General features: G+C 44.7%; 1 protein-coding gene across 2 annotated transcripts in view; it reads left to right on the forward strand.

Moving 5' to 3' along the window:
- Positions 1 to 10101, forward strand: part of C1H1orf100 (chromosome 1 C1orf100 homolog) — a 44680-nt gene extending 34579 nt beyond the window's left edge. For both annotated transcript variants that reach the window (XM_053301966.1, XM_053301975.1), the window contains 3 exons: positions 4921 to 5013; positions 8023 to 8198; positions 9770 to 10101. In XM_053301966.1, the coding sequence (XP_053157941.1) occupies positions 4921 to 5013; positions 8023 to 8198; positions 9770 to 9882 (382 nt within the window). In that variant the 3' untranslated portion in view covers positions 9883 to 10101. The remainder of the gene's footprint in view (positions 1 to 4920; positions 5014 to 8022; positions 8199 to 9769) is intronic.
- Positions 10102 to 20389: the final 10288 nt, after the last annotated feature.

Genomic DNA, 20389 nt, shown 5'->3' on the forward strand with positions numbered 1-20389 from the left:
GTTCAAGTTCTTTAACAGAGAGGGGTGGTGGTGGTTGCCTTTTTTGAACCTACCAAAAATACAGAAGAGTTTTAAGAAAAGCCTAGTCATGCAGCTCAGCAGGCATGATTCAGCATTTCTTTCCATCATGTGAGCTTGGAATAGTCATATTTGAATATATAAAATCTAGACTTGTTGCTGTCATTGTAAGTCTGCACTGCACTGTTTTCCCATGTTTTATTGGTATTCCAAATAGCATCACCATGACTCACAAGTCTTCTGACCGTAAGAAAATATTGCTCTTTCTAGCCACTCATTTTGTTTGTTCAGACGCCTGGCAATAATGAGGATGTCTCCTAGATATCACATAGCATTTTTAATAGTATTAATCTATAAAGCAGCCTACCATCAGGCAGTTTTTTGATTTTTTGGGGGGGGGCGGGTTTAAATTTTATTTTGGTCCTATGTGAATTAGTTTGGGTAAAAACCTTATTTAAAGATTCACATTTCCCTGGCACAGCAAACATACTCTCCCATTGGCTGCGGTGATTATGACCAGTGCTGCCCAACTTCCCTGCAACCTCCTGATATGTGTGAGAGGACTGACTGCATTGTGTGGACTTGTTTTACGCCAATTGCTGAAGAAATCTGCCATTTGTATATTCCTGGATAATTTGCTGGCAATCAAGACTACATGGTATTAGAGCCGTTTCTAGAACCTAAAACACCCCTCCCCTCCCCAAAATATTGTCATCTTACATGGCATGGCAATAGAAGAGGAAAATATTTTAGTAACTGATCCAAGATCATAATAAATTGACTGAATATTTTATTTCCCCGCCCCTCCAAAAAAAAAAAGAAAAGAAAAAAGGGTGGGGGGAGCAACTATATAAAGAAAAGATGTGGGTGAACAATGTGTTTCCTGCACTTTTTGTCTTTCATCCTAGTAACAGCTAAGAATGATTTCTGAGGGCTGGTGAAATCAGCCCCTCTCCCCAGGAAGTGAAAAATCTCTTGAAAATAAGATGAAACCATTATTACACTTGAATTATTTAGCTCATATTTGTCCATTCATCCACAGTTGCTACCAGCTTGTCTGGTGGCTACACAGGGATGGACCTCCTCTGTTGCCACCTTGAGACTATGGAATGCACTCCCTGCTGAAATCTGACAACATTTGCGAAGTCACTAAAGAAGCATTTATTCACCCAAGCTTTTTAACTAGACTTGTGGTTTTAAGTTAAGGTTTTAATTTCTGTTTTAATTTGCTTATGTTTCTGTAAACCCCCAGACACAGAAGTTTGGAGTGGTGTACAGATATAATTAAAAAATAAAATATCTTAGGTAAATAGGGAAACTGGTTCAGTCACATAGGCTTTGGCTCCTTAGCAGTGACAGTGGCCTCTTCCTTCATTTTACCTCAGAACTACTTGGCCACTGTGCTCCTGTTTGGCTTTTAGCATGGTGTAGTGGTTAGAGCGCTGGACTAAGACCGGGGAGACCCGAGTTCAAATCCCCATTCAGCCATGAAACTAGCTGGGTGACTCTGGGCCAGTCACTTCTCTCTCAGCCTAACCTACTTCACAGGGTTGTTGTGAAAGAGAAACTCAAGAATGTAGTACACCGCTCTGGGCTCCTTGGAGGAAGAGCAGGATAGAAATGTAATAAAATAATAATAATAATAATATCTCATAAGCAGAAGGGGCTGCTAAATTCCTTGTAATGGCCAAGGGGCCCAGGACCTTTAGGCATGACAACAGCTATCCAACAGGTACAACTTTAGCTACCATATGAGGCTGGTAAAATGAAACAAAATGAAGGAAGAGGCAGCTGTTGTATAGAAGCAGCAACCCCTAACCCTACCTGCTTTTTGTACATGGCCCAACAGGAATTTTAAGGCTTGTATTCAGCTGCCCGAGAAGGCTGTTGGATCCAGTTGGATTCCAAAAGGCCTTATCGGGTTTTGATGTTGGTCCTGCCAGCGATTCTGTTGATGTCCTGGTGGGAACCTGGAATAGGGAACTCACCAGGGCAGTAGACACGATCGCTCCTAAGCGTCCCTTCCGATCTGCTTTAAGAGTGGCCCCTTGGTATACAGAGGAGTTATGGGGTCTGAAGCAGCAAGGTAGGTGACTGTAGCACAAGTGGAGGAGAACTCGGCTTGGATGTGACAGGATGCAGCATAGAGCCCATTTGAAGGTTTATGCGGAGGCGGTGCATGTGGCAAAAAACCAATTCTGGTCTTTGTGCATTGCTTCTGCAGGTTCGTGTCCAGCAGAGCTGTCCCGGGTTGTGAGAAGTTTGATTCAGGCTCCTTCCAATCCAAACCAATCTCTGGGGGCTTTATTCTGCTGTGATGCTTTTAATGGGTTCTTTGCGGACAAAATCTCCTGTATTCGGGCCGATTTGGACTCCACTGTTTCTACAGAGTCTATTAAGGTGGTGTCCAGCAATCTCTCTTGCAGTATTAGATTGGATCAGTTTCAATCTGTGATGCCTGATGATGTGGACAAGCTGCTTGGGGCAGTGCGGTCTACTACTTGTTCTCTGGATCCTTGCCCAACTTGGCTGCTTTTATCTAGCAGGGAGATTGTTGGGGATGGCTTAGTTAATATCATTAACTTATCGCTGAGGGAGGATAGGATGCCTTCTTGTTTGAAGGAGGAAATTATTAGACTACTTCTTAAGAAGCCTTCCCTAGATCCCTCAGTGATGGACAGTTATAGGCCGGTCTCCAATTTCCCATGGTTAGGTAAGGTGATTGAGAGAGTGGTGGCTAACCAGCTCCAGGCGGTTCTGGAGGAAACTGATTATCTAGACCTATTTCAAACTGGCTTTAGAGCGGGCTATGGGGTTGAGTCTGCCTTGGTCGGCCTGATGGATTACCTTTACCAGGAAATCGACAGAGGGAGTGTGACTCTATTGGTTCTTTTGGATCTCTTGGCAGTGTTCAATACCATCGACCATGGTATCCTTCTGGATTCCCTGGGGGAATTGGGGATAGGAGGCACTGCTTTGCAGTGGTTCTGTTCCTATCTCTCAGGCAGATTCCAGATGGTGGAGCTTGGTGACAGTTCCTCTTTAAAACGGGAGCTATTATATGGAGTCCCTCAGGGCTCCATTTTGTCACCAATGCTTTTTAAATTTACATGAAACCGCTGGGTGAGGTCATCAAGAGATTTGGTGCAGGGTGTTATCAGTATGCTGATGACACCCAAATCGATTTCTCCTTATCATCTTCATCATCAGGAAATGGCATTCACTCCCTAACTGCCTGCCTACAGGAAGTAGTGGGCTGGATGAGGGATAACAAATTGAAGCTGAATCCAAGCAAGACAGAGGTGCTTATTGTGGGGGATCAGAATTTAAGGGATGAGTTAGATCTTCCTGTGCTAGATGGGGTTACACTCCCCCAAAAGGAACAGGTACGCAGCTTGGGAGTGCTCTTGGATCCAGACCTCACCATGGTATCTCAGGTGGAGGCTATGGCCAGGAGCACTTTCTATCAGCTTCGGCTGATTCGACAGCTGCATCCACTCCTTGAAATGAATGATCTCAAAACAGTGATGCATCAGCTGCTAACCTCCAGGCTCGACTACTGCAATGCGATCTATGTGGGGCTGCCTTTGTACGTAGTTTGGAAACTTCAAAATGTGGCAGCCAGATTGGTCTCTGGGATAACCCGGAGAGACCATACTATGCGTGTCTTAAAACAGCTGCACCGGCTGCCGATATGTTTCCGGGCAAAATACAAAGTGCTGGTTATTACCTTTAAAGCTCTGAATGGCTTGGGTCTGGGTTACCTGAGAGAGCGCCTTCTTCTGTATGATCCCCATCGTTCATTGAGGTCATCTGGAGAGGTCCGTCTCCGGTTGCCACCGGTACGTCTGGTGGCAACTCGGAACAGGGCCTTTTCTGTAGCTGCTCCTGATCTATGGAATGCACTCCCAGCAGATATATGCAGCTTAGGCTCGCTGTCAGCCTTTCAGAGAGCCCTAAAAACCTATTTATTTGGCCTGGCCTTCCAAGGCTTGTAAAGTGTTGTTGTTTTAAAATGTATTTTAATTGGTTTTAAATAGTTTTAATCATTTTGAATTGTTTTTATATTGTTTTTAGCATTGTTTTAATTGTGGGGTTTATGTCTTTAAAAGTTGTTGTACACCACCCAGAGCCTCTGGATGAGGCGGTTTATAAATGTTATAAATAAATAATATAATATAATAATCAACTTGTGGAATTCTCTGCCACAAGATGTGGTGACAGCCAACAACCTGGCTGGCTTTAAGAGGGGTTTGGATAACTTCATGGAGGTCTATCATCAGCTCTAGTTGGAGGGCTATAGGCATGCCCTCAACTCCTGTCTGTGGCTTCCAGTGGCATCTGGTGGGCCACTGTGTGAGACAGGATGCTGGAGTAGATGGGCCTTGGGCCTGATCCAGAAGGGTTGTTCTTAACGTTGGGAGAATACTTGGCTAATTCTTGAAAAAGAATAGTGCTTGATTAAATCACATCTACTCTGGCATTCTCCACCTGAAACCAATCAAGGGGGCGAGCACAGGGAGGTCCTCCAGAAGTCCTAAGTAAACTTGACCTGAGAGCCATCATTTCCCAGGCTACATGCCAAGCAACATGCCCTATGAGTTAGCTCATGTGAACCTATTAGAGACCTCACGGCCCCATGGCATCTGAACAGCAAAATGTGGGTACTACCAGACGGTAGCCTTAAACCAGGCATAGGAGTGCTCCTGGGAGCCCCCTCCCCCAGCAGGCTCTCATGGTAACACCAAACTGTGGTAATTCAAGAGGCAATCCATCCTTTATGGAGAGGAAGAGAATGAATTTGTGGAGAGAGAGAGAGAGAGAGAGAGAAATGAATCTTTGCTGCTAATTTAATATGAATACAAAATATGACTCTTTACAATGTTTTTATTTTCTTAATAGAAGTATTCATCATCAGGGAAAGGATGTTGTTGGTTACTATCCAGGCCAAATGGCACGGGTTCATATTGCATACCCTCCTGAAAGACAGCCAAAGTAAGAAATATTTCCTGAAGCTCCTCACCCTTTAGTGTATTGTAATTAATTCAAGCAAATAATAAGCAACAAACATATTCCTGGAGTCTTCTGCATATGGTTCTTTCCAGCCTTACTCTAAGAAATCTGTGGGCAAAGTGTACACTGAGCGTTTCCCTAACCATCTGCCTTGCACCCCCACACATTTATCTGACCCCAAAGGGTTCTTTTCATAAGAGCATTTTAATGTGGCATTTCAGCCACTTGATAACAGTGACAGAATCAAGATATTAAATTCTTGATAGATTGTCACTTATTTATCAAAAGGCTCGAATGCCATATTAAAGAACCTCAATCTGGTATGCTCACACTAAACTGGTGATTGGGCAGACATGGCTTGAAAAATCTAATGGCATAGTACAGTTAAACTTGTCGTTAAAGCATTTACATAGCATTTCAGTTTAAGAGGAATAAACATTTCTAAAACTGGCAAAGTAGTAGTAAAATACAAGCATCCATTAGGTAAGACATATTTCCACACTGCTTGGCCCATGTGTTATGGCCAGCAGGATTCCTCCTAAGCTTACATGGGCTCCTAAAGCTAACCCCTCCTAACTTGGCAAAGAGGCACCTTTAAACATGATGTTTCTCTTTATTTAGCAGGGGGAGAGTAACTGGCTCTATCCACCCCCAGCACAGTACCTCCAGTGACTGTTGCTGAGGTCTATCTTACATTTCTTTTTAGATTGTGAGCCCTTTGGGGACAGGGATCCATCTTATTTATTTATTATTTCTCTGTGTAAACCACCCTGAGCCATTTTTGGAAGGGCAGTATAGAAATTGAACCACCAACAACGAAGTTCTTTCAAGCCTCTTCAAAACAGAGTCAGCCACATTACCTGGACTTCTTGTAAGTACTAGGCATTAAGAAAAAACCCAAGCACAACTCTAGAACAAAGAAGAAAGAGTTTTGTATGCAAAGAACTGAAGCTTAGCCAATCAGAGAAGCTAATGTTTTTTTCTATGAGAAGCATAGTCTTTAGAGCAGTGTTTCTCAACCACCGGTCCCTGGACCGCTGCCGGTCCCCGAAGGCTTGAGTGCCGGTCCCTGACTGGGAGTCAACCCCCCCCCAAACTGAAATCAAGGCACTCACTTCCTCAATTTTGCACATGGCACGGAAGAGGAAGAGTATCACGGAGGCATGGGACCCTTCTTGTGCCTTGCCTCCATGTGCTGCTGAGATCTTCCTACAGCTGTCTTATTCCCTATCTTTACAGCTTCAAACTGTATGCGGTGCGGGGGCATGGAGGAAAAAGTATGGCAGTGGGCACCACTTGAAGGGCTGCTGGTTCTTGCATGCTCATTATTTGCAGCCAAAGGTTGGTTGATTGAAACCCAGCTGCCTGTTGTGGTCAAGGCGCCTTGAGAGGGAACGCTGTTTCCCTCTTGCATCAGTGGGGCTTGCTTGTATGTTGTTTTCATTGGCCCCATGTAGCTTTTGAATTTTTCTAATGGCCCAACATACCCTCTCCACTGAGTAATCAGAAGCACCTCCACCCCCACCCCACACATACTGAAGACATACTGGAGACAAATTTGTTCACCCAGGCTTTTAGATTCAGGGGTTCTCAACCTTGGGTACCCAGACATTGGTGGACTTCTACTCCCATAATCCCCAGCCATAATGGCCAAATGCCATTGTTGTTGGGGGTTATGGGAGTTTAACTGAGAGACCCAAGGTTAAGAACCCCTAATATTCCATGTTTGCAAAAGATTCCAAATTTAATTATTTTAATGCTTATATTATTTTCATTCTAAACTGCCCAGAGATGCATGTTTGGGGCAGTATAGAAGTCTGATAGAGAGATAGATAGACAGACTTGAAACCCCTTTACTAACTGCTGGTCCGGGAAACTGCGCATGAAGAATGCAGCGGTCCTTGAAACTCTGCACGAAGAATTTAGCGGTCCTTGACTCCAAAAAGTTTGAGAAACACTGCTTTAGAGAGACAAATTTGAACTAAACACAAGTGTTGAACCATTAATCTGATTACTGGACATATGGTTAACTTCAAACATATCCAGATGAGATGGTCTGAGAAGAATTAGGAATTCCTCTTAAGCATTCACAGGACACTCAACATTGAATTAGCATCACCTCCTAGACCAGGTATTCTCAATGTTGGGTCCCCAAATGTTATTGGACTCCCATAATCTCCAACCAAAGGCCACTGGGGCTGGGGATTATGGGATTTGAAGTCCAATAACATCTGGGGATCCAATGTTGAGCATCCCTGACCTAGACAACAGGATGGAGGTGGCATTTGAGGCTTCTGTTTTTGAGTTACACTGTTCCACTACAGAAATTAAACTCACTCATATACAAGCTGGTTACAGTAGTGGGGGAAGTTTGATGCTTTAGAAAAAGCAGTTGGCCAAGTTACGTTGACCAAACTTTAGAATTCAAAGAATTTCTGTCATCCTATCTTAAGAAAAAAAGAGCCTCTAGAGAAGGAGAAACATGGACTAATAGTGAAAGCACAATATTTTTCAGACAGAATAGAACTTGAACACAGATGCTCATCTCAATCCTCTATAAATGTTTACAATTTGAGTAGAAATGCAGGCCATCGTGTACTTGCATATAATACTTGATGCTTAAGTAAGGATTCATAATAAGGAACCCTAATTAAGAAAACTCAGTGGCTAGTATTGAAAGCTATTTATTATCTATTACAGAGTAAGCTTCCACAGTAGAATAAATCAATGGAGTTTACACTGGTCAGCTGCAAGGCGTGCAACCTTATTTGCACTGTTTCAAAAATCCGATAGGGCCAATTGAACAACAATGGTTTATTATGAAAGTCTAACTGTAAGCTGCCATGCTAATGCGTATTAGATTATAGCTGGATTATAACAATGCTCCATTTCAATAGAATAAGTATTTACATACTTGGCTATTCTTATTCATTGTTTTACTACAGTGGATGTCATCATGAGATTACTAAACTATTTCTGCTTATCATCTAGATCTTTTACAAAACTGCAGCCAGTTCCAGTAAAACATGAACCTGTCCTTCAGCATGAGTTTGACTATTTAACTCTAAAGAAGTATATCGATTACCAAAGGACAAAGAAGCAAATCCATAATTGGTATACACAAACCACATACAGAGAAGCATTCACATTACCATTTTACAAGTCAGGTGGGTAATCTGGGAACCAGCCAACATATACCACTTTATAATGTGTATGTTTGTGAAAGAAAGGTATGTTTGGATCTTAGGAAACACCCTCCTATCCTTGAGCAGGGGTGGGGGGGAGTATGCATTGATTTACATATCAAATTTTATACATATTTTGCAATGAAGGGTAAAAGGAGTTCTCCACATTATAGAATGGAACAAAAACCAGGATTACGGCATGTTCATTTTCAGAGTAAAGCAAAAAATAGTCAATGGATTGGCTTTTTCTGGGGTGCAGTACACTAACATTTCCTCCCAATTTATAAACCTATATTATATAAGTGTTATATGTACATTACACTCATTTTATAGTCCAAGTGAGCCAATGGTACCATTTTCCACCAACAGCCAAGTAAGAGTAAAGTGAGTCAAGAGGTTAACCCACAGCAGCTGCATTGAACTATAGTATAGTTTAAAACAAGTCAAAACTCTTGAGTCCCGCCCCCCACGAGATTTTACATTTCAAAAATATGCAAGCAACTGAAATGTGAAAACATTCTTGAAATCTGCAAGTTTGACAATCTTTCCCCCCCTTTTGCCTTGATGTTTAAAACTGGTTATTTAATTGCACTATGCAGGGGGAACTTATGCAAGAATTACAAAGCATCATTATCCATAATATGTTTCTAGATACATTATTGTATTTTGATGAAAATATATACTAAAGCATTTTTTTTCTAGAGTAAAGTCATTAGCCCATAGATTAGTAGTTTACTACCAGAATCCCCGCTCTGATATTTTGGCAGAAAGCCCTTCTGCCTATCACCTATAGGTTAAAAAAATTCCCCCTCATCTTTCCCAGAAGTATGCACCCTCCTCTGGGAAAGAATGTGTGTGTGTGTGGCGGGGGGGAGAGATATAGGCCTGGATCTAAAGGACCATATGACAAGTTCTCTGTGCCCAAGTGAGTTTTGGACTTGTGTTTCTCAGACCACAATAGTCTAAGCCACATGGCACGATGCAGGATTATGAGCTGTTCGATAGGAAAATATTTATATTTATTTATTTCACTAGGCTTGCCTAATGTGCTTCTTCAGATCTCAGCCTTTGTTTAAGGTTGGAGTGACAAATTCAGGCTAAAGAGAAAGTCACTGAACAGAAGACAGGTAGATAGAAGGCTGTATGGTCTCTCTGCGCATTATGTGATCCCAGAGCCAGGGTGGTGTAGTGGTTAGAGTGCTGGACTAGAACCGGGGAGACCCGAGTTCAAATCTCTATTCAGCCATGAGACTTGCTGGGTGACTCTGGGCCAGTCACTTCTCTCTCAGCCTAACCTATTTCACAGGGTTGTTGTGAGGAGAAACTCAAGTACGTAGTACACCGCTCTGGGCTCCTTGGAGGAAGAGCGGGATATAAATAACAAAAATTAAAAAATAAAATAAATCCCAGCAATCATGTTGTCATTAACTAACATGGTAGATTGCTCCACTAGCTGTTCATTTTGACTAGCAACTTCTAAGTGTATATTTTCCCCTTAATTTGGTCAGAAGGGCCCATGATTACTTATGTATTTATTCTGCTGTTGATTACAGACAATGTTGAAGATAGTTTTCTCCCAAGAACTGAAGCTGAATCACTATCAGTTTGGAAGAGTTTTCCTGCCTTGGAGAAGACTGCTGTTAAACCTTCATTTATGGGAGTGTGATAAATTCTTTCATCTGAAGTCTTTTTAAAAAAACAATATGGAAGAACCTTTTAGCACCTTTGCAGCCAGGTAATGACTGCAAACAGTGTAGATGCCATGACAAGTTTAAATACAATTTGCATAGCTTCAACCCTAGGAATTCAGTTTATGATGTGGATAAGCTTTCAGTGCTAGAAATCAAATGGGACACAGAGCCACAATAAAATAAGCATAATTAGATATACAGTTATTATGTAGTTTTTCATGGCCGCAACAGCACAGCATATTCTCATAGGCAAAATCCCAGAAATATATCCTCCATAGGCTCCTCAGTTCCAAAAAGACATAGGAGCAAAAGGGGTTTAACTTTATCAAATCAAGGGAAGAATTAAGTTGCATTCAGTTATTGTTCCATGGTTCTGCTGCACCATGGATTTCCCTCCACCTTCCATTCTGACATAGAGAATTTCATAATTCTGGAATTGGCACATATGCCATGTACTTTACTCTTGCTATTATTTTGTCAGCAGAATTTAATTTTATTTGCGTTTCTGCACAAGCACTCCAGTGTACTGACATAAGAAGAAGTAGGCTTCAACTTAAATGCACAGAACAGTTTTAATGTTGGCCAGTGAAGTTATAGGCACGAAGCAGCACACACTGGCACCTTTGCATCTGAGTTTTTATTCATTCTTGACAAGGTATACATACATAGACTCTGCATTAAAGATTGGGATTAGAAACTGCATCAAGAAAGGAAATTTAAGGGCAGTGCACTTCTAACTTTCCCCAAGCAATGCTTGGGAAGCTGAGGTCCACAGCATTTGGTACAATTTGAAAAAGAAACACTAATTAAATATCCCAGTTCCCGTTCAGTACCTGATGTCACTAAGCAATGAGAGATGTTCCTTCCTCCCTGCTTCTTGTTCCTTCCCCAAAATTAACAGACCTGAACCCAAGTACTCCCAAGTGTTTTTACTTCCATGTTGCCTGTTAGCAAAGTGGGTGGATGCGCTTCTCGTACTCTTCCTGAGATGTGATATGGTGGAGTAGATCATGCATAGTTCACCATCCACATTTTCAGGAGAGTTCTAAGGACCAAGTAGCCCCAGGATACTGCTCAATACCCAGGCTTGGTCTGTCCACTAGGCAGTCACCTAGGGTGTCAAGTAGGGAGGGGCGCCAATGTCCTGGGTCAAATGCCACCGGAGCAGATGTGCACCTCCTATTGTCAGAGTGGGTGGGCTCAGACACTCCTGATCCCCATTGCCCACCCACTCTCTTCACTGCCTCAACCCACTGCCAGCTGCTTCTGAGCAGCTGACCTGCCATGGTGTGCTATAATCCTGTTGCCATATTGTAGCGATGTAATATGCCACAGCAGGTCAGCTGCCCAGCAACAGGCAGGGGCAGCAAGGAGAGCAAGTAGGCAGCTGGGCAGGTGACAGGGACTGGCCACCCACTTGCTCTCCTTGTCACCTCTGCCACTCCTGCATGCTTCTGAGCAGGCAGCCTGCCCTGGCATGGTTAATGGTGGAGAGCCTATGAGTCATCTCGATCTAATACAATTTTGCAGTGCAAGTGCAGATACACACCTTCTGAAAGAGATGAGAAGCGGGATTTCCCCAATTCAAATCTTGCTTCTGCCATGAACTGATTAGGTGGTTTTAGGCAAGGCACTTCTCATCAGACTGCAATATGTGGATAATACTACATACCTTACTGGACAGCTGTAAATATTACATTAAGATAATACATGTGAAGTGCTTTGCACACTTAAAAAACCAGGATATACATGCTAAGGATGGTATTACTGTTACCATCACCACCTGTGACATCACAGGGTCAAATAGGATAAGTCTTGTGAAGAGGACAGGCACTTTCTATTCAGATTCTTCTCATGCACAGACGTTCTTACTGTAAGATCTCAAAGGCTTCTATGGGAGCACACACACATCTCATACTTGCATAGCGTGCAGAGGAATGTGTCCGCATAGAGAAGGTATTTTATAGGTAACTAGGAACGCCATATCCAATTGAAAGACCTTGAGAAAAACAAAATTGCACATATTTTCTATGCTATGCCTGCTATCAAAATAAGATCATATTGCTAAATATTTAATAGGCAGAGAAGGGAGAAAACTGAACAGAAAGAACTGGGGAAGAAACAATCTGTATATTCAACACAACACACAGAAAAATCCGCAGGCAGGCAGGCAGAGTGCAACAATGCCAATGTAGGAAGGACAACAGAGTATGTTGGAGCCCAAAATTCTAGGAAGAAATTTGAAGAGGAAAATGTTTAGGTCCTGGCTTGTTAAACCATGACTCATGTAAAGTTTACCCTGGCTTACAAGCCAGAATATGAAACCAACATTGAATTTCAGTTTCACATCCTGGCTTGTAACCTGGAATTAAACCATTCCTGGCTCCATGTGAGCTACTGCATTGTGGTTTAAATAAACTAGGACATAGATATCATGGTTCTGCTCTGGTGACAAGGAGAGACCATGTAGGCTTGGCTCACATTCCCAACCAAACGAAATAGGATTTGTGCAGTCATGTGGCCCAATAAATATCGAAGGGACAGAGCATGCTTACCACCTCCAGGAATAAACAAAATATAGGATAATTTGGTTTTCTGAAACAATTATTGATGTATATATAAGGGGCAGGTTTGGGACTATGAGGTACTTTTAAAATAGTAGTAAGAATTGCATGTTCTCGGTGGTTATCCCTCTCATAAGCTCCAAGGCAGGACAGTTGCTTGACAAGCAGACGAAACGCCACGCCTACTTGAGCCTGAGGGGGATAACCTGCCCCAGTTCTTTTCTGTCCTCAAAAGCTCCAAGCAGCACTCCTTTTCTCTCCATACCTTTACTCTATTCAGATTATTCCTGCTAACTTTCCTGCCTGATACTTCTTCCATTGTTGATCCACTTGTGGAACTCTCTGCCACAGGATGTGGTGACGGCCAACAACCTGGATGGCTTTAAGAGGGGTTTGGATGACTTCATGGAGGAGAGGTCTATCAATGGCTACTAGTCAGAGGGCTGTGGGCCACCTCCAGCCTCAAGGGTGTGCCTCTGAGTACCAGTTGCAGGGGAGTAATGGCAGGAGAGAGGGCACGCCCTCAACTCCTGCCTGTGGCTTCCAGTGGCATCTGGTGGGCCACTGTGCGAAACAGGATGCTGGACTAGATGGGCCTTGAGCCTGATCCAGCAGGGCAGTTCTTATGTTATACCTTCCTCTCATTACCTCAAAAATAAACCTGCTATTGTTTCCCTCCACTCCCCACCCCCATTTCTCTTCTTCGCTTATCCCCCTTCCCTTGCTGCATGAGGTGATTGGGCCAGATTAAGTGTATTTTGCTGCCAAAAGACAAAGGGCCACATTCTGATTTCCTGAGGGGAATCAAGACCCTTAGGAGCACTGCCTATACTGCTCTCTAAATACTCATTGTCAAGCACTGCTGCCTTCGGGCCGTTCGTGCTGCCGACTGCCACAACTGCTAGTCGAAGAGGTGGGAATGGCCTTTGAGATGCTTGTGCTGGCTGTTTCTGGGTACTCCATGGCATCAGTGGAAATGGCTGCCCAGGGCCCGCCCATGTCCAGCATTTTGGAGCCAAGGTCGCGTCTCCCACCTGACTGCCATGATACTTGCTCCTCAGCAGCCCAACGTGACCTCCAGCCACCAGGAACGATGAAGGGGCTGCGTGAGTGGACCGAGATGGTTCTTTGTGTGGGCAAGAAACACAAAACTACTCCACCAACATCAGCAGAAACCAGGACCTTGGGGACGCATAAGGCAACAGCCTCACTTAAAATGGCGGAAGAGGGCCGCTCTAAAATGGCACGGCTTACCTCACCAATTTTGGCAGGAAGCAGTGAAGGCAGCAATGGGACAGCACAGTCTTCTAGAGCTGCATCAAAATCATTGAGAAAAGTGATGGCGGGGACCCGGGAGATATCCAGTATGGTCACCTCAGGAGTAGTGGCTGATTCTTCCCATCCAGACCCCACTGCTCCATCGCCCGCTTTCCAACAAAGTCAGTCCTGCCTGAGTGGCAGGCGTGGTTCAAGAACTCCATCATTGACACTATCCAGCAAATTAGACCCCTGAAAAACAGAAGGGATCCCAAAAGCGTAGAAAGCGGAAATCTTCCTCAGACAGTTTGTCTTTGTCTAATTTTCCAAGCCCTCCATAAGACAAAGGCCAAGACTAAGCACCTTAAAAAACATAAAAGACCTAAAGATTCAGGGTCTGTTAGCAAAGAATACCATTCTTCTGAGGCTTCCGACCAGGACTCTGGGGATCCAGACGCATTTCATCCGAGGCCCTTGTTATCAAAAAAGCATGCCTCCGGGGCAGACCCCATGGGAAAAATGGAGGAAGACATTCAGGACACAGACTCCACTCCTAAAGAGGAGGGTGAATGGTCGGTGGGGGGGGAAGGAGGTAGTGGAAACTTATGTCTCACAACGTCTTTTTATTTCAGATGACTTTACTCCTCTGATGGCAAGGGTTCTCAAAGCCATAGGCCTGAAGGATAAGTCTGGCCCTGATCCTACACAATCCAGTAAAGGGCACCTGGTTTTTCCTAGAGCAATGTCCAAGGACATGCTCTTGCCCATGTTGGAGCTAGGGATGTGCACGGAACCGGGGTGGGGCAGTTCGGCATGGGGTGTGTGTGTAGCTTTAAGGGGGGGTGGTAGTACTTACCCACCCACCCCGCCGCTCTTCTCCCTCCAGCACTGGCGCTTTTCCAAACGTTCTTGGGGCGGCAGAGTTCCTCCCTGCCGCCCCTGCCCCCGTCGTCCTTGCGAGCTTAAAAGCAGGAAGAGCTGGTGACAATGGCCTCCGAACCGAACCATGCACACCACTAGTTGGAGCTGTTCTCTGAAGTAATCAAGCAGGAGTTGGCATTGCCAGCTGCAGGCAGAAAACCCCTGGCTGCTGCTAGCAGATTCTATTCATACCAACAAGAACACTCAAACCTTAAAAAAAAACTCCCAATGCAGATGCCCCGATAGCCCAATTACTCAGTGGGTCCTACTTCCCAAACGATGGCAAAATCACACTAAAAGATCCCGCTGACAAAAAAAGGCAGTTGCCTTTTTGCAGAGTCCACGATAATACCTCTCTGGCCACACGTGCTGCAGCAACAGCTTCAGTGGTACCCGGAGCTTCTCTTATGGGTGGACAGCCTGTTAAAATGTTACATCGTCTAACCTGGCAAAACTTAAGTAGCTGCTGCTAAAGATACAGAAAGCCCAGGCTTTCATGGTCGACGTAACCTTAGATTCTATCAGGTTTGCCTCACGGGCCTCTGCTGCTTCTGTTGTGGGCCACCGTCATCTTTGGCTCAAGCATTGGCAAGTTGATGCCACCTCAAAGAATAACCTTAATACGGTGGTGTACGACAGTACTAAGTTATTTGGAGAAACCACACTTAAAGATGTGCTTGTGGAGTCCAAAGATAAGCGAAGGACAATGCCTACGGCTCCCAAAAAGCCTGATAGACAGTCTTTTAGAAGGCCCTTTCAGCAAGCGCAATCTCTTTTCAGCCCTTTTGTGGATTCCGGTCCTTTACGGGCCAAGATCAAGACTTCAGGACCCAGAAGTCCCCCTGGAACAGACAGTGTGGCCTCTTCAGAAATGCTGGTAATACTGGACAGTCATTCCACCAGCAAAAGCAATCAAAAGCCCAGCAATGACTCGCTGCTCATAAGACTGGGTGGATGGTTGGCAGATCATTTCCATGCCTGGGAATCATTCATCACAGACAAGTGGACTCTCAAGGTGATCCAGGAAGGATACAAGATAGAATTGGACACTCCTCCCCCTCGCAGGTTCCTACCAACTCTCCATCTGCACTCTATTATCAGACACTCCGAACTGCTTCGAGCTATACACCATCTGGAAGAAATTGGGGCAGTGGAACCTGTTCCTTCCCATCAGTGAAAGGAAGGGGGAGTCTATTCTATCTTGTTCACCATCCCCAAAAAGGACGGCTCAAGAAGAGGCGTTTTAGATTTAAAATTTTTAGATAAAAAAAGGGAACGGTTCAGAATGGAAATGTTAAGATGGGTTGCAGAAGCCTTTCACCATCAAGATATCATGACCTCCATAGACTTGAAGGAAGCTTACCTGCACGTTCCCATTCACAGACACAGCCGAGCACTACTCGGGTTCCACTATGTGGGTCGGCATTGTCAGTATGTGGCTCTTCCATTCGGCCTATCATCAGATCCACGCGTGTTTACCAAGGTGTTGGCGCCTCTGGTGGCACATCTTCGTCTCCAAGCGATCAGGAGCCTGGTCTATTTGGATGATCTCCTCTTGCTATTCAAGTCAATCCAAGCTGCGTGTCAAGACCTGGACATCACCCTGCACACACTCCGGGACCACGGCTTCTGCATCAATCAGGAGAAGAGCCAACTCTCCCCGACCTGCCAGCTACAGCACCTGTTGATCGCCTACTTCTTCCACACGACCGTTTTGTGCTAATCATCTCCAAAATACAAGTTCTTGAGAGTCCCACCGTGCTCCTGTCCACCTTGGCAAGACTCCTGGATGCAACGTGCGAAGCAGTGCAGTGGGCGAGGTTTCACTCTTGACCTCTCCAATGGTTCCTCCTGCCAAACCAGTGGGCTATTGCCAGAAACCAAGTCATGTGGCTGCACTTACCAGAACATTTACGCATAGCGCTCAGGTGGTGGCTTCTACCTCAGAACCTTCTACAGGGCAAACAGTTCCTGGACCCCCCAAAAGTGATTCTCACTACAGATGCCAGCAACGGGCTGGGGGGCTCACTGTCTACATCGCTCCACCCAAGGGACATGGTCTGCTCAATAGAAGTAATGGAGCATCAATTGGTTGGAGCTGCAAGCCATTCTTCTGGCCCTGTTAGCATTTCAACATCATCTCCAGGGCAGTCATGTTCTTGTATGGACCGACAATATTACTGCAAAGGCCCACGTGAACCGGCAGGGCGGCACGTGGTCCAGATTGCTACACCCAGAGGCCACCCTGCTAATCAGCTGGGCAGAAGCCAACTTGAGTTCTCTAATGGCTCAACATGTAAAGGGGGACCAGAATCTAGCCGACTGGCTGAGCCGGAAGGACCTATTACTGGGAGAATGGACTCTGTGCACACAGGTATTCAATCAGATTATGGTGTGCATGGGGTTGCCGATCATGGCTCCCAGTGTCCGAGAGCCTTCTCACACCAGGTCCAGTGTGGCACCCCAATCCAGCCTTCTTATGATGGTTGGTCAAGCGGTCAGTTCCCAGGATGGATGTGTCCTTAAACCATCTTCTCCCATTTTTACAGGACAGACTCAATAAGGGCCTATGCCCGAACAACTTAAAAAAGACAAGCGGCTTCTCTTGCAGGGCTCATTTCAGGTATTTCCAGCACAGCCTGCCAGGAATAAAACTTGAAACATTTTCTTCGAGGGGCAACCCTGGTTTCTCCCCCGACTGTTCACTGATTCCCTTCATGGGACCTTCATATCATCCTTAAGGCTCTGCAGTTCCCTCCATTTGAACCGATCACAGGCATTTCCCTAAGGCTACTATAGTTTAAATTGGCCTTCCTGGTTGCAATAACCTCCACCAGGTGTATCTCAGAGATGAGAGCACTCTCCATCTGCAAGTCTCTCTGCATTTTTCAAGACAACTCTGTACGTCTCCTACCAGATCCTTCCTTTCGGCCAAAGGTGGATACAGCATTTCCCCAATCACACGACATTTTTCTGCCTTCATTTTGTCCTCACCCAGTTAATGTCAGAGAAAAGCAGTGGCACAAACTGGATGTTCGCTGCTGACTTAAAGGATATATTAAACGGACTGCAGCCTTCCTCCCGAATACCATGGGTTCTGCTGTTTCTTCCTCTACCATCGCACACTGGATTAGAGCGTGTATAACACTGGCTTACGAGACTCAACACATGAGACCCCCTACCCATGTGCGCGCTCACTCCACATGAGCAGCAGCAGCCTCAGCTGCGTTTTCTACAAATGCCCCCATTTAAGAGATTTGTAGGGTGGCGACATGGAAAAGTCCATCCACCTTTTTAAAGATTATAAAATTGACCTACATGCTGAGGCTCAGGCTGCATTTGGTAGGAGGGTTTTGCAGCAGGTGCTTCCCCAGGAATAGACAAGGATGCCCCTCCCTAGTTGGTGGTTAAACTGTGGTATGTCCCACAGAGATGTCCTCAGCCCCAGCAACCGAGAACGGAGCGTTGGTTCACTTACCCTGAAGGCCTCTTCTGGTTGCTGGGCCCAAGGACATCTCGACCCACCCTTTTGGTGTGCTTGCCTGTTCCTGGTAGACCACCTGGGGGTTTAGTAGTACTGTTCCCTGGCAATTGAGTCAGACTCTGTCTTGACCTTTGTTCCTGCTGACCTACTGTTTTCTATATGGTGTGTTAACTTTCAAGTTTTCTTAGCTATTAGCATCTGTACCTTCCGCATCTCAGACTGAAAGAACTGGGGCGGGGTTATCCCCCTCAGGCTCAAGTAGGCGTGGCATTTCATCTGCTTGTCAATCAACTGTCCTGTCTTGGAGCTTACAAGAGGGATAACCCACAGAGATGTCCTCAGGCCCAGCAACCAGAAGAAGCCTTCATGGTAAGTGAACCAACGCTCTGTTTTACAATGCTTCCCTATTTTGAGGAAGAGCAGTCCAAGCACCTCTTTCCTAAAGTTTAGCCCTACTTTATCTGAAAATGTAACAATGTTCAGACAATAAGACCAGTGTGCATGTGGAAGATATAATCTCTTCTGAATAGACAATGACAGCTACCCTAGTGTTGAAATGGAGGTGTCTTAACAATTAGAATATTCAATCTGAAATGCCGGCACCAGGTTCACAGAGGCCCTCAGCCAAGTGCTTTTGTAGACTCACTTATTTCACCATCCCAGGCCCAACTGTTACATAATTGGACACAATGGTGGGAGTGGGGGCATTGCATTATAGGTAAAGGAAGATGGCTGCCTCCAACACAGCTACTGAAGAGCACTCTGAGCCAACGTCACCAAGGTAAAGTCCTCCCAAATGCTTGCACATGGTGTGTGGGGGGGTGGTACTTTAGCAGCATTGGCTCTGAGCACTCCTCAGGAGCCACACTGGCAGCTTGTATAATGCAATGCCTCCATCCCTGCCATTTTATAAGTTACCATTGTATATTTACTAATACTGCAATTAGGGCATTGCAATATGGGTAAAAGAAGATGGTAGCACCACTGTTGTTGCCACCGCCAGAAAGATAAATTGCCGCAAGGGTTTGTGGGAGGCTTACTTTGGTGGTATTGGCAGCTTGAAGCACTTTTTGGTAGCTGCTCTCTTCTGTTTGGTCAACGCCAGAGCTGCTAATCCTCATGCCAAACCTGACCTATAGCATAAGGTTATGACAAGAATGGGACCCAGGGTGACTAGCTGAACACTTCATGTACTACCAACACCATGTCTACAAATTCCTGCTAACTTCCACAGAAAGTAGGGGTTTTCACAGAAAAACAGTACAGGTGGCCCTCGTTATTCACTGGGGTTCCGTTCTTGCCTGCAGGCATGGATATGGAAACCATGAATAACGAAACCAAACCCCCATGGAAACCCAGGGGTTAGGTTCCCACAGACAAAAAGAGGACTAAAAGTGTGGGGAGAAGGCAGAAATAGCAATAGCACTTAGCACTTACATTTATATACCGCTTTATAGCTGGAGCTCTCGAAGCGGTTTACAATGATTTAGCATATTGCCCCCCAACATTCTGGGTACTCATTTTACCGACCTCGGAAGAATGGAAGGCTGAGTCAACCTTGAGCCCCTGGTCAGGATCAAACTTGTAACCTTCTGGTTACAGGGCGGCAGTTTTACCACTGCACCACCAGGGGCTCTATCAGAGGAATAAAGTACTGTACCTTGCTCTTCAGGTCTCAAGCAATTCCTCCCAAAAGCCCCAATTCCTCTAATTTTTCCACATTAAAAAAAATCACAGAATTTTTTCAAGAGCCAAAAAATGGCTCTGCACTGTAAAATGTGGGCTGGAAATGACATCTGAAGTCATTTCCAGGTCATTTTTAGCACCTTAATACTGCAAATAGGCGGATGTTGCCTATTTTTAAGACCATGGACAGAGAAACCAGATCTTTAAGACCTATCCACAGATTGCAAAACCATGGTTGTTGCAACAGCGATAACAAAGGCCACCTATAAATCATTAAATGAATTTTCAGAATTATTTCATGTATTACATACATCAGCACAACTGGAAAGCAATATGGAATCTTAGACACTAGCATCCCATTTTTAGACACCTGAGCAATAAGAAATCTACAATCTGTCCTATTCATGGCTGGAAAAGTTATAGTTTATGAATGGTGCTATCAGAACACTATTGGCCAGAGCCTCTTAACAAAATGTCAATTAATAAATGTATGTCCACATTTGTGTATTGAGCACTATTTTGGTTCACCCCTATAAAAATATCACTGAAATAAGAAAGGACTGAAATGAA

Source organism: Hemicordylus capensis, chromosome 1, assembly GCF_027244095.1.
Source record: "Hemicordylus capensis ecotype Gifberg chromosome 1, rHemCap1.1.pri, whole genome shotgun sequence".
Lineage (NCBI taxonomy): Eukaryota > Metazoa > Chordata > Lepidosauria > Squamata > Cordylidae > Hemicordylus > Hemicordylus capensis.